The sequence below is a fragment of the Talpa occidentalis genome, unplaced genomic scaffold (assembly GCF_014898055.3).
Source record: "Talpa occidentalis isolate TD23 unplaced genomic scaffold, MPIMG_talOcc4v2.1 talOcc4.10, whole genome shotgun sequence".
In the NCBI taxonomy this organism is placed as follows: domain Eukaryota; kingdom Metazoa; phylum Chordata; class Mammalia; order Eulipotyphla; family Talpidae; genus Talpa; species Talpa occidentalis.
In genome coordinates this window covers 105,214,943-105,239,204 of record NW_023600993.1, presented here as the reverse complement: position 1 = coordinate 105,239,204, position 24,262 = coordinate 105,214,943, and the positions used below count along the sequence as shown (strand labels likewise).

Here is a 24,262-nt window from a genome sequence, read left to right as displayed (position 1 = left end):
CACACCCATCCCTCAGCAAACCCCCCTAAGCATCCCAAACTCGCTCACCGCCTGCGCAGCCGCCCTCGGTTTACTGGCAGAGGCGGGGGGCGTCTGACCGCGTGGCTCGGTTGTCCTCCCGGTGGACGCCGTTTGGCTGGAGGAGGCAGTGGGGAGCCGAGGCAGGCGCAGGGCGGGTGGTCGGGCCACGGTCCCGTGCCGAGATTCCTGGACGCGACCAGGAAAACACCCACAGGTGAGCCCCAAGAGCACGCGGGGACAGGTGAGGCTGAGTTGGGGTTGCCTGGAACCCAACGGTGGGCGCTGGCCCCCAGCAGGGTCTGGCTCTCCGCCAGCCTGGCCTTTGCTCCGGGGCACCCGCCCTCCCCAGGCTCAGATTTCTATGACCAGCCGGTCCTCATCGTCACTGCTGGTGTCACTGAATTCCACGCGCGTCTGCTTCCTCATTCCTTCCAGACTCCTCTTCTTGATGGTTCTCGCGAGGGCTGCGGGGAACCCTGTGGGCTGCCCGGGGTCAGCAGGAGCCGCGCCATCCCTGGGTGCCGTCGGGTCTGGCCCCCGACGCCCCCCGCGGTCGTTTCCTGAGGGAGGGCAGGGGGCAGCCACCTGCCCACACCCCCGCTGCCCCCTGGAAGGAAAGAGCGTCTCGTGCCTCCCTTCCGCTTGCTGAGAGCCGGCTGAGCCTGGGCCCGGAGCTGGCGTTTCGCGAGGAAGTTTTCCTGTGGGCCCCCATGGGACCGAGCTCGAAGCGCCCGGCCCTGGCGACAGCTTTCCAGGCAAAGGCGACGGCGCCCTGCCCTCTGCTGCGGCTTGCCCGCCTGTGGAGCCGCGTGCAAGCGTCCCCCCCGCCGCCCAGCCATGGCGCCGGGGCTCCGGGCCCTGAGCCCCCAGGGCTGTGAGGGGAGCCGCCGTGGAGCCTGCAGCATGGCCACAGGGAGGGGACTCGGGGGGAGGCTCCTGAGCGCCGTGGCCCAGCGAGACTTGCCCCCGGGAGGGCGGCAGGTGGGACTCAAGCAATCCAATGCCAAGATCCCTGCCCAGGGGCAGGAGGCTGGCACGGGCCCCGGCCCAGCCAGGGGTGGAAGGCAGCAGTGACCCCGACGCCTCAGCTGTGTCCTGAGGACCACGATCTCCAGCAGGTGGGGACGTGTCCTGCAACGAAGCACAAAGGGAAATAAATGGGGGGACGGTGAATCAAAAGGAAAAACGTGGGGTGAGACATGCTCTTCGATGAAAACAAGGCCTGGAGGGGCTAGACTCTGGGGCTGGGCTTTGGGGCACCCTCAGCAGCTCTTCCATAGTTTCCTGCTGACTCAGAAGAGGTCACGAGATTGCTGAGGCTTTTCTGACTTCGTGAGACACGAGCCACGTGGCTGTCCACCAGCCCTGAGGGTCAAGCTGAAGTGGCCGCTGCTCATGAGTGGGTGCTACTGCACAGGACCCCGCACGTAAGCGCCGTCCAGATTCATGCTTTTCAAAGTGCCTGGATTCGCCATTCTCAGCTGGCACCCCCTGGCACCCTCCCGGCACCCCTGGCAGGGTGTCACGTCGAGGAGGCAGTGTCACTGTTCTACCCCGGTCTGAATCAAGGACATGCTCCGGGGGTCGCATCAACCACCGCGTCTTCCCCGCCTGTTCACGCCAGAGCCGCCCCCTCTTTCAGACACCAAGTTTGGAGCTGTCGGCCTCGCAGGCTTTCTGGAAGTGTCAGCATGTGTCCCCACAAGTTCTGCACCCCGGACAACTGGACAGACACAGGAGAGCCACACAGAACGGGGACAGCAGAGAGGAGAGGAACTCACGCGCCTCAGCCCCGCCGCGGTGGCGTCCACTCCCGCGGCCCCGGCAGTGCTCCCGAGCCCGGCTCCGCTGCCGTCCTCCCGCGCTCCATGCCCACCACGAAGGGGCGGCTCTGAGGTGGCACAAGCCAACTCCCCCTGCAGCTGGGGACCTGCAAGAGGGGCGAGAAGACACATCGGAAATGACATCAGCCAAAGGGGCTCCCGTGTCTTCAAGGCCAGAGTGCCCCCCCTCCCCAGTCTACTCGATTCACCTCCAGTGACGTCTCCACCTCTGCCAGGAAAGAAAAGACAAAGCCAGTCCCCAAACTAGAAACATCCCTGACACCGGTAAATAAACGCCGCGTGGGGCCTCCCACAGAGGCCTCTTCTGCAGGCCAAGCCGAGGCTGATGCTCCTCCTCCGGCCATGCCACCCTGGGTGGCAGGCGGAGGGGCTGGCTTTGCAAGGCTGCGGTTACGGGAGCAGGGGGGCACACAGCTGAGCCCCGGGGTGCCCTCACAGCATCTCCCTTCTGAGAGTGGCTGCCTCCCCTCGCCCCACTCTCTCTTCCACTCAGAGAGACCCGGATTCCAGCCAAAGGGGCCGCGGAGGACTCACACTTCACGACCCTCAGGCCAAGCTTTGCGTGTCTCTCCGGAAGCCCCGAGGCTCTTCATTGTCCCCAGAATCCCAGCCTTGATACCCCTCCCGCCTCTCCCACCTGAGCCACGTCCTTGCCTTTGAGTTAATAAGCACGAGTTCAATCCTGGCCAAGGAGCTCCCCGCAGGGCGCAGCAGACCCCTCCCGTCTCCCCGCCGCTCCCCTGGGCAGTGGATCTGCCTGTTCTGCTCCCCACTCTGTCTCTGGGGGATCCTCTCACCCACCCCCACCTCTGGCCTGCACCCCAGTTCTTGCAGGCATAAATAAATACATCTTTTTAAAAAATTGTAAAAAACCTTATTTCTTTGCTTGTCTTCCTGGTGCTTTCTCCTCTTGTCCCTAGAACGTTCAGGTCTGACTATTCGCCCTCCCCAGCAACCATCTATTTTTTCTGATATTCTCTCCTTTATTTTCTGCTCCGTCATTGTATACAATCTGGGGAAGCGTGCGAGTGTCTGCTTCTGCCATCCAGTCCGTACTGCCGAGCACCCCTCACCCACCCCCTGGCCACATGGCCTCACCCCGTCCTCCTCCGTCGGGGCGGCCGGCATCTCTCGGTCCATGTCTCTTTCCTCTTCCCTCTCCCCCGACGTGAACGATCGGTTGTTAGCGCCAACGCCAGCCTCTCCCTGCCAAGTCTCTGTCCTCCGCTACTTTGTCTTGGTCTTTCTTTCTCTTTCCATCCTGCTCCCGAAGCCCGAATATGAGTCTCTGCTCGTGCTTGGGAGTGGGAGGCACGAGGCAGCTGGCCCTGGGTGCCCCGAAGTGTCCGCCCTGGCTGCCGTGGGCTCCCTGAGTGTCCTGCTCACGCGGCAACCCTCGTGGCAGTTCTCCTTAGGGGTCCTGCACAGGCAGCTTCTCCAAGCAGAGACCCCAATCTCCTGCCTGGAAAGTAGGGGCCCGGCTGCCAGCAATCTGGGGTCAAACTCGGGAAGAGGGAGCAGGCGCCACACTTAGGGGCAACGATCGCGCCAAATGAGCCTGTTTTCAATGCAGCCCTCACTCCCTGCTCGAGAGGCCAGTGTCCAGCACTGTGTGCACCCCAGAAACAGCCCACATATTCCACCACGGAGGGAGGGCGCAAGTGCAGAGAGAGGGGAGTGCCAGGGAGTAGGGCTTTGGCTCAGTGGCTCTGCCCATCTCCATTTCAGCCCCACCTGGTGTCAGGGCTTCCCCACTGTGCACATGGGATGACGCCTCTCCTGCGCGGTCTGCCCCCTGGGCCGGCTGCTGCCCTGCCCTGCCCTAACTGCTCCTGCGTTTTTAGAGGACAGTACAGGTGGGTTCCGCCTCCACCTGGAGCTGACTCCACCTGGAGCTGACTGCACAGGCCTCCACCTGGAGCTGAGTCCCAAAGGCAGGGACCAGATGACCCAGTGCAGTCTCCCCAGCAAATCAACTCTGCAAAGCTACAGAGAAGCCCCTGGTCCAGGCAGGAAGCCCAAGTTTTCATTACTCAGTCTTGCCCCAGCACCGAGGCGCGGGGACCCGTGCGGGGACTGACCACAGCAGCAGGCTTTGTCGCCGCGTCCCGGGCCCTCAGCAAACTAGACACTGTGCTCCCCCACGAGGATGCTCCCCACGAGGATGCTCCCCACAGGGTGCTCCCCCATGAGGAACGGGAGAGCAAACAGAGGTGCTCCGGCCCTGGGATCCTCTGCCCCAAGGGGGCAAGGGAAGAAGAGACAAGCAGGCCGGCAGCTGGCTCCAGGCTGTGAAGAAGTGAACACAGACTGGGGTGTTCCTGAGGAATGACAGAGAGGGGCACCACAGGGGTGGGGTACAGAGGCCACGGGGGCTCAGGGCGCTACAGGGAGCGGGGGCAACCCCGAGAGTAACTGGGGGGCTGACTCACCCCCCAGGAAGCTCTCTCTGGAACAGTGACACCTGAAATGAGACCTCCGGGGAGAGAGAGCCGGGCCGGTCCCCACGGGGAGCAGAACCCGACGCTGAGGGGGAGGGTCTGAAAGTTCGGGCATCGCTGGAGGAGGCGGTGGGCGAGGGGTCTGGGGGACCGAAGGCAGGAGCTGGGAAGGGGCAGCTGTTACTCTGCGTTCGCTGCAAGCCCAGCGTCTTGCCGGGAGCTACATCCTCAGAGACGCGAGGGGTCAAGGCTCTGAGAGTGACCTGGGGGTGGACGCAGCCCTGGGTAAATCAGATGGACTCAGGATGTGTTTTCATTTCCACCTCGCCCACGCGCAATCGCCGAGAGCTGAGAAACGATGACGCACGTCTCCAATCCCGCCCCACTCCGAGGGCCCCGGCCTGCGCCCGCAGCGCCCGCAGCGCCCGGCTATTCATTCCGTTCAATGAAGAAGTCAAACCAATTAGTATAGAGAAAATAATCAGATTGGCCAAATGTCTTCTCAACAGGTTGTTTGGGATTTGAAGCTTCAGGGAAAGGCCACGAACGCATTTGCCCAATAACTTCTGACTCATCGGAGAAAGCAAGGGGAGAAAATCCATAGATCTCATTTGCTCTTGACCTACAGTCTACAGAGGAAAGTGAGTTAGCTTTCGTAATTGTGAAAAATGCCCAAATAATGTCACTGAAGTGTGTTAAACTAATTTAGATTATGGAAGAAGGATGCTAACTCGCTTTTAAATGAATGGCCTTTTCTAGCAGGCGGAGCGGCCCCGTCCGGCGTGAAGGCCCCGAGCGTGTCTGCCTGGGCTTGGGCCTCGCATCCGTGAGTCATTTCCTGTGTGTCCAGAAGCAACGGGCCCGGCCGTCTCCAAGGCACCTTCGGAAATTCGACCGTCCTTCCCAGGGACGTGACTCTTGTCCGAGAAGTCATCTCTCATCCCAGCTCCGGGCACTGTTCTGTTCTCCCCTGATTTAAAGGCTGCGTTTTTAATAATTCTCCTCAGAAATAATTGCCAAGCTGTGTTTAGAGGAAGAGACTGCTTTAAAGTGTTGTCGGGAATTTAAATTTAGCCACCTTGAAAAGGCCATAGGAAACTGTAAAATAATTAGAAAGAAAATGGAATGAGGAAGCCTGGTAAGAAAAGTACAACGCAACGGAGAAGTCTTGAACGTTAGCCCTTGTCTGGGCTCTCTAATTCCTGAGCCTTATTACGACGCTAATAGATGTACTGCCCTAATATCATTACCTGAAAATGTAAGTAATTTGTTTCGTTTCTCTCAGTTGCCCCAATACACCGCAAACTCTGCGTGTGGAGTTGGAACACCTGGCATTGCAAGCACTAAAAATCAATCTGCACATGGGCCTTCGAAGCCAGGTCCAGGCGAATGGGGAGGCAGGCAGGGTCAGCCCTGGATGCAGAACTGATCTGAGACTCAGCTGCTGGGAAGCACCCCCTGCCCAGGGCTGCGTGACATGCAGCAACCAAAGGGTGCAGTTATTGCACCAAAGGTTGCGGGCCGAGCGCTGAAGAGAATCACTCTGTGGGCAGCTACTAACTCACTTATTTTGAGCCCATTTTTCCAAAGCCCTATTTTTCCAGCCCCCCTTTGCTGAGTACCAGGTGCCAGAAACTTCAGTGAGTGACAAGCAAAACAGACATCATCATGGAAGTGACAGCCGGATGGGGGAGAAACTCAGTCAGCCAATGCAGGACTTTAAAAAATCACTGAGAGGCCTCCCTGGTGGTGCAAGGGGTTAAGACACAGCACTATGAAGCTCTCTGCAGCCTCTGCAGCACGAGTTCGATCCCCGGCCAGGGAGCTACCCACATGGCGCAGCAGACCTCTCCTGTCTCCCTACTGTTCCCCATCAGCAGTGTATTTCAGTAGATCCCCCTGCTCTGCTCCCCACTCTGTCTCTGGTGACTCCTCTCACCCCCCCATCTCTGGCCTACACCCCAGCCCTTGTACGCATAGATAAATAAATCTTTTTAAAATAAATACATAAATCACTGAGCAAATGCAGTAAAATACTATGAAGGACAAAGCGGGGGATGCTGGGAGGTGGTGAAATGGGACTCTCGTGCCCCTGTCAACAATGGAAAAACCTACAGGTTGGAGAGTGGAGCCCAGCAGGCTATCAACTCACCCCCATGTACACCAACATCACCTCCATAAAAAGAAAAAGAAGAAAAGCATTCCCACTCCGGGCTGGTTTTCTCTCTAATAGTCTGATCACTCGTACGTGTAATTATTCAATCCGTATCTTCAAAGTCTCTATTGCACATCAGATGTTGTACTAAAATTTTTTTTTTGCAAGCAAATTAATTTCCTTCCACGATCCTACCACAATTCTTGTTTATAAAGCTCTGCAGCAGCAAAAAAAAAAAAAAAAAAATAGTGGCTGAAAATGATGGACGGAAGAGGCTCCGTTCCCCTCGGCAGAAGCCGGGGAACATCGATTCCAATCAGAAAATGGGGGGGGGCGCAGGTGGGTGGTGAGTGGCAAGCTGCAGCCCCCAGGTTAGTTCCACTGCAGAAGGCAGCTCGAGAGAGGACCAGAAAATGTATTTATCAAGAACAGCCCAGGGTGTTTCTGTGCTATCCTAATACAATCTTTTGAAAGTTTGCCTCTAAGTAATCACCAACGAATCTTTTATTTCAGAAACCACTTTTCTTAGTGGTTTTCATCTCTTTTCTATTTCTCTGATGAAAGACAATCAGGACGAGGACTCTTCCCACACAGACATTCTTCACCTAAACTATGTTTAGTGCAAAGTGGTGTTTAAAAGCTGCTTTTATCATGTCCAGACAACAGGCGTGACTTTACAATACAGAGCAAAAATAGGATTATGAAATCACGGGAGGGAAAAAGCAGGTGACAGAAGAACTGCCATTTGGAACATGAAATGTCAAGACTGGCTCCAGCAAATGGACTTGATGTGTCATTACTTTAAAAGTTTCTCGTTGCTAAATGAAAATTGCCTACACGGGGCTCTTCCTTGGGACATAATTGATACACTCGCAACAGTGCCTCATCTTTCCTCAAGATTTACACCCTAGAAGGAAGGAGAAATTATTCTGTTTCAGCAATTTCAGAGCACTATGACTTAACTAATAGCTTCAGGGAAAGAATTAATACCTCTCTATTAATTCTAATGAGGAAAGATGTAGGGAAGTCGTTAGCTCCTGTCAGAGAAGGGGAGTGAAGGCCAGGCGACGCGTCCCCGACCTTCCTGCTTCTTCGGGACCCAGGACCCGGTTCTGAGGAGAATCCCTGTGGGGACAGGAGGGAGGGCTCCGGAGAGAGGCAGCCCTCAGAGGAGGCCGGACGCCCTAGCAAAAGCAGCCCCTGAGGAAGACCCGGTGAACAAAGGCGACCCCCCCTTTATTCCTGGGGTGCAGATCAGTTCTGCACCCCTTCACACCGTGTTCAGAAACCCTATCTGTTGCGTGTCTGTAACGAGGTGAAGCTTTTACTTCAGAAACCACCTGTGATCACAGCCGGTTCTCCATCTCTGCTCCCAAGAGGCGAGGAGGCTGCTTTGACCACTGGCCTGCAGCGGCGGGAGGGGCACAGCGCAGGTTTCCTCGGGTCCGGCAGACCCGGGTAAAGGGGCGTCCTGGAGTCCTCGGGGGCTCTCGCAGACTTCTATTGCGCTTTCACATGTGGTGCGGCAACCAGGGACAGGGCAGGCTGGGGCGCGGGGGGCCAGGCCCCCAGCAAGTCTTCACTCTGCGCTTCTCTGCCTTCTTCCTGCCCTTCTCTCCTGCCGCTCTCCTGCTCCTGCTTCTCCCGGTGAATATTTCTGCACTCCAGCCGCGGCCCACAGACGTAGACAACACAACCTCAACAACATAGCAAATGCAGGCGCCCCATCAGGCAGGGCCGTCCTAATGGCGGGGGCCCCAAAAGCCTGAACCCCATTTACCCTACATTGCCCCTCGGAAATTTTCCCCAATCTGGATGAACCGGGCTGTTGGAAACATTCGGAGACTTTAAGTCTCGGTGGTGGACACCATCCCACAACACTCCTCCATGAAAGCGAAAATGGAAGCCTATGGGATGCAGAGCAGTCGTGGGAGCCCCTCCGGACCCCGGGAAAGTTGGCCTGAAAACACCTTTAAACCTCGGATCTGGTTATCAAAAGGGGGCGCTGGTGTCTGGAGACTTAAGGGGGGTTGTCCTGACTTGCGGGTGGGGTTAGCGGTGCTGCTAATTGCCCTGCAGTGAGGATGGGCCCACCACAGAGAAAGATCCAGAAGAAGGTCAGCAGGGCTGAGGCTGAGGGCCCTGGTTTAATGCCAGAATCATAAACCCAGAGCTTCAGGACAGACACCACGGTGGGGGGGGGGGCTGGCCCCGGCGCGGCCCCTCGGCTCCCCCCGGCTGAGCTCCCCAGTCACCGAGAGAGCAGTTAGCCAGATCTGCCCATTTGCCAAGAAAACGCAGAGATGTGGATTCCCCGCCTCCAACACTGGCAATGAATTGATTTTCAAACAACCCCCTCATAACCTGCAGCCTGTGTCTGGGCGGGCGCTTGCTGCGGAGAGGAGAGGCAAGGTGGTGGGAACTCAGGGGAGCCCTGGGGAGCCTTCTCTCAGGCTTTGCTCTTTCACTAAAATAAAACAAACTTTCTTTTAAAAAATAAACTGTTAAGAAACTATTGATGGGCGAGTGAGCCCTTTTTTGAAAAGTGATGGGGTGCTCTCCCATGGCCCAGCATCGATACTGACAGAACATGCCTGGACCCAGCGCTAGCTGGGAAACTGAGCATGTGCGTTTCTTTCCCGAAGCGATAGTTGCAGCAGGAAAACCAATCGGCATCAACAAGAAAGCCCACCAGCGGGGGAAGGGTCAACAAGTAAGTGCTGGGCAGCCGTCCTGGGGGAGTTTATGTTGTTATTGAAACGATCTGTCTGTCTATACAATATAGACCTGGAGTTATTTACAAGAAGCACTAAAAAGAGGTGCAGGTTTCTATGTGCAGTATGATCTATTTGTGCAAAACAAAAACAAAATAAAGTGCCTGGCCCTGTTTGAATGGACATGGAGACAGACGCATCCGCCGGACCCTGGCAGCCTCAGGGGGCCAGGAGGCTGGCTCAGCAGCCATTCCTTGGGAGCACAGAAGCTGCGTTCTTTGTCACAACACCACGATGTTGCTGTAGAGGCTGACAGAAGAATAAGAGACAAATAAAAACATTGGCTCAAAGATTCAGAGTGAGAATAATGAGCATGTGGGGTGCGCCTAGCCAAGCAAGGGCCAGTCAGGGCAGACAGAAGACGCTGCCGGCAGGAGATCAGCCCTCACGCCCTAGGGAGGAAGTCTCATTTCTCAGGCAGAGGAAAGTTGAGACTGACCAAAACAAGAGAAAAGAGACATTTCCATCTCTAGCCAAGTCTAGAGTCTGCCTCTACTGTCCTAAGTTTTTGGAAATTTTGCCTCTTCTGAGTAATTGTTTCTCAATCTCTTTTTTTCAGAAAACCACTTTTCTCCTCGTTCGAATTTCTCGCCTGTGTCTCTGATGAAAGGCAATCGGCTTAGAACACTTCACTTACCATGTTCTCCAAAAAAAACATACTGAGTGGGCAAGTGTGCTTAAAATCTTTTGGTAAATTGAAACTTTAATCATGCCCAGACAATAAGAAAATGCCCTAAAATAAAGAGAGGACAAATTGTGAGGAAGAAGGAAAGCTAAACGAAGGGGGGCTGGGGGACAAAACAACAATAAAAAAACCCTGCTAATATTATTTGAATTATTTAATGCCAAACGGAATCAAAAGAACCTACTTTATGGATCATTACTTTCAAACTTTCTTAACTCAAATGAAAATTGTAGGGAAAAAAAGTTCAGCCATTGGAATATAATTGATGTGTTTAAGCAATTGCCTCATCATTTCTTAAGATTTACACCCTGGAGAAGGAGAAGTTATCCTGTTTCAGCAATTCTGTAAGCAATATTACTTAACTAATGGCTTTAGGAAAAGAATATCTCCCCATTAATTCTGACAGGAAAAATAATGGTTCAGAGCCATTAGCTCTACGTGGAGACGAGGGAGGGAGTAGATGCGCCAACCCTGGAGTTCAGGCGCCATTTTGTTTCTCCTCAGAAAACATTTTGAGGTGATTTGTGAGGGAGAGAGAGACAGAACAGAGCAGGAGCAACTCATAACTGACTAACACAAGTTTAAAGGCTAAAAGGAAAACAAAAATCTAATCTCCTTAATTTCAGAGCATTACACCAGCAGCCTCGCTTAATGTTTGACTATTTTACCTCTTCAACACGATTAGGTAAACCTTTTATCTCAGAGAGTACCTGTCAGAGAGGTTCTTTCTCTCTCTCTCTCTCTTTTTTTTTTTTTTTTTCCTCAAGGAAAGCTAGCTGCTTTGGTGATGTTAGCCTCAGAGGAATTTTCCCTAAACTATGTTAATGGGGAGAAAATCCAGCTAAAATAGTTCAGTCACTTAAAAGCTGAGTTACGTACAGAATCCTAAAGAAGTGTCCGGTAAGAGATGAGATGAGGAGGAAGAACAGGACGGCCTCCTCCGGCCTGGAACTGAAGCCCAGCTCCACCGGGTGGTGCTGTGTATGCTGAGGGGAGCTGACGAGACTGGCACATGGGACAGGAGATGCACAGAGGAGACGTTCTGAGTCTACCTGCAGGACACCGGCCTGTGACTGGGGTGAGGACCAGCCCAGTCACCTCAAAGAGCCGCCGGGAACTAAATGGCTCTTCAGACGGGACCCTCCAAGGCCCCCATTGGAAAGACAGAAAAGCACATTTTCAAAACCAGCATAGGGGCCTCCCTGGTGGTACAAGGGGTTAAGATGCAACCTATGAAGCTGTCCGCAGCCTCTGCAGCACAAGTTCGATCCCCGGGCAGGGAGCTACCCACATGGAGCAGCAGACCTCTCCTGTCTCACCCGCTGCTCCCTCAGCAGTGGATTTCAGTCAATCTGCCTGTTCTGCTCCCCACTCTGTCTCTGGTGAATCCTCTCACCCCCCACACCTCTGGCCTGGCCTGTACCCCAGCTCTTGTATGCATAAATAAATCTTGAAAGGAAAAAAAAAACGAGCATATTCCTCTCTCCTCGTGCCAGTCTCTGCCTTTGTCATTGCCCAGAAATCATGTTTTATTTTAGAAACAGCTTTTCTTTGCGGCCCTCATTTCTTTTCTATTTCTTTAATGAGAGGCCACCGATAGAACGTTTCCCTCTGAGATTAAGTTTTTTCTCTGAAAGCTATTTAGTGGGAAGTCATGTTTAACAGCAGCCCTTCAGTTAAAAGTCTGCACCCGGACCAGAAGCTGGACCTAAAATGTAGACAGTGGACACAGGGGGAGGGAAGGCAGCCGCTGTGCAAAGTGCCAGCTGGGCCTGAAATCCAGGAGGCCGAGATTGAAATCAAGACTGTCTACTCTTTGAATTATTATTTTCAATGTATCTCGTTACTAAATGAGTCTGTAAAAGACAGTCCATTTCTCGAAATATAATTGAAGTACTTGAGAGAGCTCATTTTTCCTCAAGATTTGCATCCTTAAAAAGAAGAAATTGATCCATTTCAATGATAATAGCTGGGAAGAAAGATCTTCCCTTTTCTCCTTCATTAATCCTGATAAGAGGGAAAAATGAACTAATTTCAAAGGAGAAACAAAGACGAGAAAGAAAATATTGGAGTTGGCTTCATCAATTCTGGCTTCCCAGCCACCTTAGGAGGAAGTCAGTCTCTGAGGAAAGACATGTTCAGGAAGAAACCGGTTCTCGCCTCAAACCAAGCCTGCAGATGGCAGGACCTGATTTCACAGGACCACAGGCACAGGGGTCGAGGGACACGGCTCTGCTCACACGACTTGTTTAGATTTTCTCTCTGGGGCAATTTTCATTCTTCGTAACTCCTGCCTTTCCTTTTACTTTATCGTGTCCTACAGGAAAGGCAAATGCTTGGGAAACGGAAAACTCTCCCGCACAGATATTTCTTGCCAACAACATGGACAGAAGAGTCTGTTGAACCATTCAGTAGTGTAAAACCTTGTCCGTGCACAGAGCTCAACATCATTCCTTAAATGCTATTTAGGAGAAAGCAACCCGAGAGAAAAGGAAAAGCATAAAAGCTGGCCCCAGACACTCTCTGAGAACTTTCGTACCAAAATTGAGTCAAGGATGTCTGTTTTCTGGCCTGTGTGTGTGAGTGTGTGGTGTGTGTGCGAGTGTGTGGTGTGTGGGTACGTGCAAGAGTGAGTGTGAGTGTGGATGTGGTTTGCTTAAGAGTCAACAAAGCTCAGCTGTGCTGTTGTTGTTCCCTTGGCTTCATCTTCATCTTTTCTAGAGATTCCCACCTCAAAAGAAAGCCCACTTCTGGAGTTGCAATTCTGTAGTGATGTGACTCAAGTAGTGGGTTTTTTTGTTGTTGGGTTTTTTTTTTTTTTTTAGCAAAAGCCTCTATGTGGTTTCTGTGGATCCTGACCAAAAAAATAAATTAATGAATAAAAGAAGTCGTGAGTTCTTTCAGACCAAAGTTGGGGGGGGGGGAATCACAAGAGGGCCTCCCTGGTGACACAAGCAGTTAGGACACAACCTATGAAGTTATCTGCAGCCACTGCAGCACGAGTTTGTCCCCCGCCAGGGAGCTATCCACATGGCGCAGCAGACCTCTCCTGTCTCGCCCGCTGCTCCCCTCAGCAGTGTACTTCGGTCAGTCTGCCTGTTCTGCTCCCCACTCTGTCTCTGGTGAATCCTCTTACCCCCCATACCTCTGGCCTGTACCGCAGCTCTCGTATGCATAAATAAATAAAATCTTTTAAAAAAACAATCGCAAGAGTTTGCTCTGCCATGCTAGGGCACCTCAGAGACTGGAACTTTACTCACATAACCAGGAAGCTGAGACACAGGTAAAGGGGACGATTGTAACAAAAGGAAGAAATGGCCAAATGCCTGCAGAATTCTATTCAGTTGACTCCTGTCCTCACACCAGCTTTAGGAAGTCTTTTAAGTGGTGAAACTTGTATCTCAAGTTTTGTTTTGTTTTGTTTTTCACTTAAGAAACTATCTCCTGGACTGTCCTCTTTCTTCCTCTCAATGTAATCAGCCTGGTTAAGATGTACTGGAAATTCAAAAGCTCAGTTTACACACACACCCAGAGTTCACCTGAAGTACAGCCAGGATGACCAACGTGACATTAAAGGGAGCTAGAGAATTGCAAGGAAAGAATTCTGCCCCAGAAAGCATCTGTAATCCAAATTAATCAAGATGTTTCGTTCCTAGATTTCCTTTCGGAGCAGTGGTGGATGGAAAAAGAACCATCTAGAAAAGCGAGGCATTGAGGCATTGAAAACATCCTTGCAACTTCCCTGGAGGCATCAACTCCACCACCCTCAACAGGAGCCCACTTTGCAATTCTAATGCAACATGGGAAAGGGGGTGTCCCTATTGTCTGGAAAAGGCTGTAAACAATCTTCTACACCCAGAAAATTCCACCTGGAGCAACGGTGGAGATGAAGTTGGGGGGTGGGAGGCAGGTGCAGGCTGATGCCCGGACACAGGGGCAGGCAGACACTCAGGCAGATGGGGGAGGAGGGGACTTGAAACATGGAAGCCTTCCCAGAGGGGAGAAGACCACCTTGAGAAGCATGTCAGCCTTGGCTCCTCCTGGTGGGGGCCTGGGGCTGGACAGGGTGGGGCTTGCCAGGCCTTCCCACACAGCTGTCCATAGCTGGGCCACAAGGTGACCTCTGAGATGTATGCCCCATAGGGGTCACAGGGTCTTCTTCAAGTGTGTGCAGAAGGGAATGACAACTGAAGCCAGTAGGCGCCACGGAGGCCCAACAGCAAGCGGTTGTGGGGTGGGGGGAGGGGAGATGGTCTTCAGCAGTGGGGATGGAAAATTTATTCAAGAAATCTTCTAAGGGGCCTCCCCGGTGGCGCAGCGGGTGAGCGCTGGGTTGCGAAGCTGCCCGCAGCCTCTGCAGCGCCGGTTCAATCCCCGGCTGCTCCCCGGCCACCGGAGGAGGGTCCCACATGGCGCGCAGACCTCTCCTGCCGCCCGCTGCTCCCCTCAGCAGTGTACTTCGGTCCTTCTGCTGCTCTGCTCCCCGCTCTGGCTCTGGTGAATCCTCTCACCCTCCCGCGCTTCTGACTGTACCCAGTGCTTGTATAAATAAATAAATAAATCTAAGGAAAAAAAAAAAAAAGGAATCTTCTAGGCTTATCTCTTAAAATACATTATTACTAAATTCAAATCAGAAAAAGAATACACAGCTTAAATTATCATGGAGTAAACTAACATAATGGTTTTGAAATAAAGTAGTTTGTGCTATTTCTGTGAATGCTGACAGAAAAATAATGAGAAAATTGCAGGAACATCCATCAAAGAAGGAGGGCTGCTTGGCTTTCTCCTCAGACCCTCCTGAAAAATAAAAAACCAAAAACGCAAAAGCAAGGCAGCGTGGAGAAGGCAGAAGGAAAAATGTGAAGAGTTCGAACCCCAGAGGTCCCCGGGAGGCAGAACAGAGGGCCTGCCTGGGGGGGGGGAGTAATAACGATCATTATAACACCCCACATGCTTTCTATCACTTCAAGGAGTTTTCAACATCTCTATGCAAAAGCAACCTTCAACACTACTATTTTGAGAAATTATTAGTCTATTTTACCTCGAATATTTCTCTCCTGCAGAGGAAAACAAGGCTATCCGTTTTCCCTGCCCAATAGCCTCCAATCCCACGTTCACCAAGAGCCACTGCCAAGGATACTTCATTATTATGAAAGTTCTCTCAGGGAAAGAAATCCATACCCAGCCTCTAATAAATACAAGGGGGAGAGGACGAGAGGAGATGAAATCGCACGAGGTAGATAATAAAATTTAAAATAGGCTTTAGTGTAGCCGTGCACCCTGCGCATAAAACCGCAGCTTGCCGCCGCCGCGATGCTTCGATGCTTAGGAGTGTGGACTCTGAGCTGGAGCGGGGTGCCTTGGATGCGGCTCCCTCACAAATATCAAAGAGGAGGGAAAATGAACCCCTTTCCTCCTGTGGCGCAGCTTTAAAGAGAAAGCACTGCAGGTGGGCTTCCCATCTGGGGGAAGGGGCTGGAGCCCACCCCCAAGCACCTCCCCTGGGGAGCGCAAGGCCTGAGAGGCCTCAGGTTCTGAGAAGGAACCCTTGATGGGAGTCAACGAGTCAGGAGAAAGACGGAGACGGGAAAAGAAGGGGGATGAGAAACAGGGGAGGAGGGGCAGGCGGAGAGACAAGGAAGGGATGAGTAAAGGAAGGTATCAAAGGAAAACCAGACCCTGATGTTTCCCCTCCATCACACGTTGCCGTTTCTGCAAGTTTTAGCTAGGCCGTCCCCAAAAACACATTCTAGTCTCTTAAATCCCAAGAAATAAGGTTAATTCAGAAAAAAGAGCCGCATCTCTGCACTGACATCAGATCCTCTGCCCACACCGGGCAGAAGCGCGTGCCCGCCAGGCACCCCCAGGACGGTGCGAAACATGCGGGTTTTGCCAGAACTCGTGGGAACGCGAAGATTCCAATTCAACACGTTCAGGCCAGGATGGGCCGGGCAGGCCAGCGGGAGGGTGCCCGAGGGCGGGCGGGCTGAGCGAGTGCTGGCTGGAGCCAACAAGAAGAGCCTTAGTGGTGAGGATCAACTACGCTAATATGCCGCGAGCCGAGCCGTGTGCGGAATCCAAAGATTTTTTGTAGGATGAGCGCGAGCAAGAGCGAGAGAGTGAGACGCCAAGTAGATGGGCCGGAGGATTCGGGGGCTTTGGCCCAGGTGACCCAAACCAGCCCCGCCGGTCTCAGCGGGCCTCAGCCAGAAGTCTGCCTACCAGGCAGCGCACAGGGGAGGGCGGGCCAGGCTGACTGGCAAGAGTAAGGAGGAACCCCCACATGCTCATGATCCCAGCAAAATCTGGAAGTTGGGGGTAAGTTTTCAAGCTCACGGAGTCCCCCGGAGAGGTCCAGGCCAGAACCGGAGCTCCGAGCCTCAGCGAGGTGCAGGCCAAACGCGGAGCCTCTACACTTGGATTTCGAGGGACAGTGAACACTTTTAGCCTAAGTGTGTTGTGCGCAATGTTTGGGGCACACGGAAGCTAAAAATACATGCTCGCTGTTTATCTGAAACTCAGCACTGATTTGGAGGTCCGTAGTCCTTTTTGCTAAGTCTGGCCCCCCACCTTAGGCTGTCCAGACAGGAGAAGCTGGCCGGACCGTCTGTACCCAGAGAGCCTAGTGGGGCTCCAGGTGGGGGTCCGCTCTCCCCAAGCAGCCCCGGGCTGGGAATGCTGGTGATTTAGAAACAGCTGCTGGGTGAGCAACTACTAGCCATAAAGCTGTCTTCAGACGGTGGAGAAATAACATCCCATAGGGCGCCCCCAAAACGCCAGAACCAAGCCCCGGGAAAAGACAAGGCAGGTAGCAGTACAGGCAGCCAGAGCGCTCGTCTATGGTTTTGAAGAACTTTTCGACCCCGCTGTGAAAAAACTATGGAAAAAAGTCTCTCTTGAAAAATTATGTCTCTCTGGGCTCAAAATTATTTCCCCCTCTCCCCGTGTCGCGCGGACCCAGCCTTTCCAGTTTTCCTCCCCAAAAGGCTCCCTCGCCCAGACCCCCGGGAGGCCCTGTGAAGTGTGGCCCCCGATGCTGAAGGTCTGTTTCCGGGGCGAGACCTGAGGCTGAGGGCAGCGGGCAGATGGGGGCCACGGGTGAGCACGCGTGCGGGGGCGGAAATACAGCCGCCGCCAGGAATCGCGGGTTTGGCACATTTTCTCCATGAAAGTCTCCCTCAAGAACTTTCGAGCCGGAGGGGAGGGGAACAGCCCCGGGGTAGGGGGGGCACTTGGGAGCTTAGCTGCTGTTGTTAAAACGTGGCTGGCGAGGACACTGCAGGGGCTGGGGTGGACTTCCCGCGCCAGGAGCAGACACCCCGTGGCCCTCACCCGGCCGCCCGCAGCAGCCGGAGAGCCGGGCCCCGCCATGCTGACCTTGCGGCCCGCGGGGGAAATGAGTTGGCACAAGGACTTCCGAGGGACCCAGGAGGCCGCGCGGGTGGAAGGTGAGGGATTGATGGATGGCCAGGCTGAAAACTCAGTATCCTATTTCCTTCCTGTCAGTACAAGACATTTGTAACCTCACTATGCAAAAACAGCCTTCAAAAATTCTATTTTAAAAAATTATTAGTCTATTTAGCTCAGAAATATTTCTCCCCGTCCAGGAGGACCCAAGGCTATCCATTTTTCTCGGTGAGCAACAGCCGCCCGCCACCTCCTCTGGCCGGGGAGACAGACTGCTCCATTATCAGGAAGGTTCTCCGAGGGAGCCCAGCTGAGCCCACCCGCTCGTAAATCCAGGCGGAGGAGGTGGGAGCCCATGAAATAGGACGGGGTGAATAATAAAATCTAAAATAGGTTTCGGAGTGGAAATGAACCCTGTGGCTCTTTATTTCTCGGCAGGTAACACCTCTCCTCAGATTGCAGGGCCGGGGTGCGTTTTCTCCGCGAGGACGCTCGTGCAGTTCCCAGCACTTATTTTCAAGGAAACGAAAAGCAACTGACCTTCCCATAACATTGGGGTTCAGTGGAAGGCTGTGGTGAGCCCGGGGCCTCACGTAGCCTCGCAGCGGCCTGGGCCGTCTCCCCTCCGGAAGCAGGGCCCCGGGCCTCCCAGAGCGGGCACCGGTGAGTGGTGGCCGGGGCGGAGTAGGCCCCGGAGGGAGCGGTGGCCGGGCAGGGCGGGGGGCGGCAGCGGACGCTGTCTGGGAGGAGAATCGAATCCTGCGGGTGGGAGTCTTCACGTCGGGAGCAGGGGTGGGGCCTGGCAGGGGAGCCTCGAGGACCTGCTGGGCCAGGGTAGACCCAACAGAGGTGTCACTTAGGAGCGCACTGACCATTTGACAGGATGTGGTCAGGCCCTCGGCTCGGGGTCTTGCCCAACCCGGCTCCCTCCTCCAGCCACAAGAACACACCTGCTCCTGGAGAAGGCACTTACCACATGCCCACCAGGGCGCCCCCAACTGTCCCAAGAACCAGGTAGGTCCTTGCACCACGGCCTCTCTGTCTTTGTCTCTCTGTCTCCTCTGTCTGTGTCTGTCTCTGTCTCTCTCTGCCTCTGTCTCTCTGTCTGTGTCTGCCTCTCCTGTCTCTCTGTCTCTCTCTGTGTCTCTTGTGTCTCTGCCTCCCCCCCCCCCCCCGCCAAGAGGGCTTGAGAGAACTCTCCAAGGCCGCACCCCATTCCCTGCCACGCATTTGGGACAAGGCACAGACGCTTCTGTCCAGCAGACGAGACTCCGTCCAGCAGCCACTCCCAAAGGGCACCCTGGGCAGGAGGCACCACGGGGGGCTGCTCGTGACCTGAAAGCCTGGCTTTGAAGAACTTAAATTGCTGGCTCTTTCCTCTCTGATTTGGGGTTTGTCATGGTTTGGTGTCTGTTTTCTCCGCTCTCCCCCTGCCCAGCACCCCTTCGCCCTGCTGCCCAGGCCCGCCCCACCCGGGGGGGCACAAAGTCGGGAGGAGACTGGCCACCAGGCCGCCAGCTGGACAGCTCACCGCGCCGTCCCGGTTTGGCAGGCAGGAAGCCACAGTCCTGAGAGACCGTGTGCTCTCGCCCCACGGAGAGGGGGCCTCCTGGGCCCCATGTCCCCATCTACACAACGGGGGCAACCCTAGAGGTCTGCAAGGCCAGCGGGGAGAAGCAGGTGACCCGGGGCCGTGGGGTTCTGGAAGAGCGAGGTTCTCCCAGTCCCAGGGGTGACGCTTGTCATCCCTCGCTTGCTCACCCTGGCTTGTGGGCCACAGGCAGGACCCTCCCTGCATGACGCACGCGATCCGCCTGGACTGTCAGCTTTTCCTGCACCCACATCACCATGAGCAGCTCACACCACTAGCTCACACTATTGGCTCACACAACTAGCTCACAATGCTACCTCACACTACTAATACTACTAGCTCACACCACTAGCTCACACCACTAGCTCTCACTACTGGCTCACACTACTGGCTCACACTACTGGCTCACACAACCAGCTCACACAACTAGCTCACAATGCTACCTCACACTACTAGCTAATACTACTAGCTCACACAACTGGCTCACACAACTAGCTCAGTAAACATCTCTCCATGAACAATGAAAATCAGTCTGATTCCCAAGCTCACACTTCATTCCTCGGAATAGCGAGCAGACCCCCCGCAGAGCCCACCCTCCCTTTAACGGGGGCAGATCCAGGGGGGCCTCGTTCAGGGTTCACTTAGTGTCCAGCCTCTCCGGGGGGCCCAGGGCAGAGCTGGACGGGTTTCACATTTGGAGAGTTTTGCAGAAAATCTCCTTTTCTGATTAATTCACAGCGGGTCTTCCTCCCACCCCACCAGTGAGGCCAGTAGCGGACTCTGCTCCCTCTTCTCGCTGATTGTAATCATATTTAAAACCCTGATCTTTTTCTTTTTTTTTTAGCTCCATTTAATGTCAATTTGCATTCATCAGGAATTGGGGTTGTTTTTTTTTTTTCTTTAACGGTCTCTGTACAGGCTGAGTAGGCATCTCGAAGGTCACAGGCCTGCGTCTGAGGGCAGCTTGGAGCAGAAGATGAGGGGTGTCCCTCATGTCAGGGGGCCTGGCCGTGGGGGGGGCCATGCATTCCAGGTGAAAAGCCGGCTCACTCGTGTGTGCCCCGGGGTCCTGCTCCCTTGTGGTACCCACAATATTAATCTTCTTTGGGGGTGTCCCAGTATATGGGCAGCCGCTCCGAGTGATCGTGGGGCACCCAGAAGAAAGCACAGTCTGGCTTCCCCGCAGCCGCCTTCTCCTGCTGCCTCGGGGTGCTCCACGTGGACCTGGGGTTTCCTGCACCGCGTGGACAGCACGGGCAGCCCCGAGAGGAGGTGGGAAAGGCCTGGCTCATAGATGCGGACTCGGGAGAAGGCCCCGGGCCTGAGGGGCATCGCCTGCTCTCTGAGGTCCCGCGGCAACTCCATCTGGGGACGGGGTGAGCCCGCCGCGGGGTGTAAGCAGAGTCCCAGCTGCTGCGCTCCAAGACCCGGCCCGGGTGGCGGGGTGGCGTGGCGATGGCTCCTCTGAGAGCATTCACTGGGGTTTTCTTCATAAGGAAAAAATGTTGGATTTTCACCTTCTTACTAGCGCCGGCCCATGCAGCAGGGCATGCGTGTTCCTCGCCACCCGGTCTTTTTTCTTAGTAATAAGAACCTGCCTTCTAGTTGGGGTGCATTTCTGCTCTGCCGAAAACCGTATTTTCCAGTCTTGTTTGCAGCCAAGTGTGAAGAGTTAACTGAGTTCTGGCCAAAGAAATTTGATCTATGCCAATTCCAAGGCACGTGTATGGTGAGATGGCGTCAGACGGTGGGTGGGAGCAGGATGGAGGATGGAGGATGGACGTGTGGATGGAGGATGGATGGATGGAGGATGGATGGATGGAGATGGATGGAGGATGGACTTGTGGATGGATGGATGGAGGATGGATGGAGGATGGATGGAGGATGGATGGAGGATGGATGGAGGATGGATGGATGGAGAGGCCGTCCCAGCAGAACCGGCCCCATGATCACTGTAAGATGAACGCGCCCTTCATCTTCCCCTCTGTGTATTTCCTGGTGGCTGGGAAACGCCTCTTGATCTTTGCGTTGAGAAACAAAGGGAAACCTTCTCTCCAGCCATAAAGGACAAATAGCTCCCCTTCCTGATGGAGAGGTGACCGGCCCTGAAGTCATTTATGGAGGTGGTGCTCTTGGGAGAAACTTGGGGGTGTGAGAGAAGTGGAAAGAAGTTAAGAATGTGATATCTGGGGAATTCCACAGGGGCTCTGGAGTGTGAATTGCATGATAAAATTTGTCCCACTCAGAGACTGAAGGGTTCGGCAGTCATTGCCCCCCAACAATCTGTCTATAACTACGGGGACCCCCTCGACTTCTGTGTGTGGAGAGGGTGAAGTGGTTCCCATCAGCCAAGCCCAGTCCTTGGGGGAAGAGCAGAAAGGACAGATGTCAGCTGTTGGCACCCCGAAGAGCTAGGATGAGGGGGTGGGTGGGTGCCCAGCCTGACAGGGTGCCGGCGCACCTACTCCCAGCCTAGAGCCGCCGACGGCAACCCACGGCACGGGGAGTGTGACTGACCGTCGGACACTGCTTGATGCCTCGCCGCGCACCCAAGAGTAGGGAGAAGGGCGTCTGCTGTTCTGGAATCCAGCAGCCTCCTTCCTTGATACTCCCCCGGGGCACAGCCCTTCTCCATATAAACTGGCTGACTTAGAACCACCAGCTCCCACCCCGGCGTGGACAGAGGCTACTAGTCTCGCCACACAGAAGGTTCAGGACGAGGCACACGACCCAAACCGCACCCCACCATGCTCAGCATCGAGACTTGGAGTAGAAGGCTCTCCAAAGCGCCCTTGTAAGGGTGCAGCATTGACCCGGGGCCCCCAAGGGCCACCATGTGCCTGGGGGTGAGGACAACACAAAAGAAAGCCAATTCGGAGCGGAAGGGCCCGACACAGGTCCCTGGAGTGCGGCCAGAGCCCCAGGATGCACCCCAGAGCGTCTATCAACACAGACATAAACCCCATAAACCACATAAACCCCAAGTCGGGCGTCCGTCCTGGCCACCGAGACATTTCTCAAGTCCTTGTGCCGCCGAGGATGAAGTGGTGGGCGCCATGGAAACCTGATGACTCTCCCTCGTCCTTCTAACTATTAAGATTTACCCCCAGGAGCCCCCTGACGACAGCCACAATTCAGACCCTGATGGCCACTTCCAGCCCCGGGAAAACCAACTAATGTGTTTGCGGACGAGACACAGTCATGACTTCGGTGAAGGAAGCTTGTCTTTTCCACACAGAGGCATTTCTGACAGACATTGATGAATCTAGTTCCCCTTTCTTCCAAGCAGAATAATAGAGAAATCATCATTTTCTTCCTTATCTAACTACACAGATGACGGCTTCGTGACGCCTCAGATTTATTGAGTGGCAAACTGGAAGCAAAGAAGAAGGAGGCCCTGTGTCCTCGGGAGCGCGGGGAGCCTCGGCCGCCAGGGCCCGAGCCGGTCCTGCCCACGCGGCGGTGTAGACCCGAGGAGGAGGCGTGGGGCACGGGGCCGGCACCAGAGACTCCTCTTCGCAGAGGCGTCCAGAGCACCCCAGACTAAGTGGGTTTTCTTATCTTCGATGTGGAATTACTTAAAAACCACTAAAATGTTCTCCGTTCCTTAATTAAGAAAAACAATCTTTAGGCATTGAATCTGTAATGAAATGTTACTTAAATGAATCCAAATGACTGGAACGCCGGAACACTACGCAGGACTTAAAAGGCAGGGCCGGGCGGTGTCGGCGGAGCTGGAGCCCCGGCGTCCCCGCAGCGGCACCACGTTCCCCACTGGAGAGCGAAAGGGGAACCAGGCCCCGCCGGGGAGGCGGTGTTCACAGCAAACTAATTGCTTTCCTATTAAAACATCCAAAACCAATTTCTTTTGAACCACTAATGGGAGGACTTTTTAAAATCAATACCATGTTATATTAAGTCCATCTGAACGGCGGAGGACGAGATGCACCTGCAGGGATCCGGACCCGTGGGAGCTGGGGCGAGCCACGCACGTGCCGACCCGGGGGGACCAGGACAGAAGCACCGTCCCCTTCGCGAGGGGGCCCAGGGGCCACCCCCGTCCAGCGTGGTTTCCAAGGGACCCCTGGGGTGCCTGTCCTCCGAGGTGTCCCCCTCCCGTGCTTCCTCCCCCTCCTGGCCGCCTGTTGGAGACGGGAGTGTGCGTGTGCGTGTCCTAGTGTGAACACAGTGGCACCGCATGACACCGGGAGATGGAGTGAGCGTCCCGGCAAGAGTGGCCACCCCCCCCCTGGAACCCCCCGCCCCCCGCACTGACACCATCTTATGTCACACACGTCAGACAGTGGCCACGCCACGGTGCTGTTGTCATCACCTCCGTGTTACAGATGAGGACACTGAGGCACGGAGGAGCTACGACCGGCCCTGAGTACAAAGGCCCAGCGGCCGAAGCTGAACGTGAACCCGGGGCGTGCCCGTGCCGGCCTCTCCCCTCCAGCGTGGACACCGCGGGCGGCGGGGGCTGCACAGGCGTTTTGGTGCTAAGGATTTTTTATATTAAATATTTTTATTTTTATATTAAAATACCAAAGAAAACCAGTGCCTCTCCAAGCTGGAGAGGGTAGCAACACCTCCCGTACTGGGCACAGAAAGATCTGGAAGCCCTGGGCTGCCCGCAGGCCCGGGCTGCAGTTTGCTGCAGAGGCGGGTCCTGTCCCCCTGCCTGCCCAGCTGGTCCCTGCTGCTTCGGCCCCACCTTGTCTTCGCTTCTCTCTCCCTCCCCTTCCCACTGGTCCTCAGCCCGGGTTTCTGCAGCCCCCGTCTCACCAGCCATGACCACTGTCCTCCTCACACAGATGGTCGCATTTCCGTGAGAGCAAGGACGCCACCCGGGGCAGGTGGCCAAGGGCTGAGCGGTGGCCGTGGTCGCTTCCCAGCCTGGCCCCAGCCCCCTCCCCGCGCCCAAAGCCCCTCCCTCCCTTTGCCAGTGCGGGCAGCCCCCTGGATTCCCGCAGTTACAACAAATCATGCCGAGGGGCCCCAATTCATGCCGAGGGGGCCCCTGGGGCTGAGGGGGGTCTCAGAAGAGCCCCCCAGTGCACAGGTGCCTCTCTTCCCTGGGAGCCCCCGGGGAGCCTGGGCGGTGGCAGGAAGGATCCCTGGCCGCCCGCTGCTCCCCGCTGGCGCTAGGGGGCCCCCTTGAAGCTTGCAAGAGGGTTTCACATCAAATAAAAAGTCGTGCTTCACTTTTTCCGGGTAATAAATTCACAGAGCTTGTTTTTTAACCCCCACCAGAGGTTAAAATAGTTTCATAAAAAGTTTTGGTAAATTCATGGGTAACTTTTGAGGTTATATAAGGTTGTTGTCAGAAGAAAATAAAGAAAAC

The 24,262-nt window shown here is 54.7% G+C and overlaps 1 protein-coding gene across 1 annotated transcript in view; it reads right to left on the bottom strand.

Moving 5' to 3' along the window:
• Positions 1–372: 372 nt before the first annotated feature.
• The window catches only part of ZNF831 (zinc finger protein 831), a 46,696-nt gene continuing 22,806 nt past the window's right edge, over positions 373–24,262 (bottom strand). Inside the window, exons 4-6 of the mRNA XM_037501654.1 lie at positions 1,803–1,951; positions 1,038–1,152; positions 373–581 (exon numbers count right to left, since the gene is read on the bottom strand). Coding sequence (XP_037357551.1) covers positions 373–581; positions 1,038–1,152; positions 1,803–1,951 — 473 coding nt within the window. The remainder of the gene's footprint in view (positions 582–1,037; positions 1,153–1,802; positions 1,952–24,262) is intronic.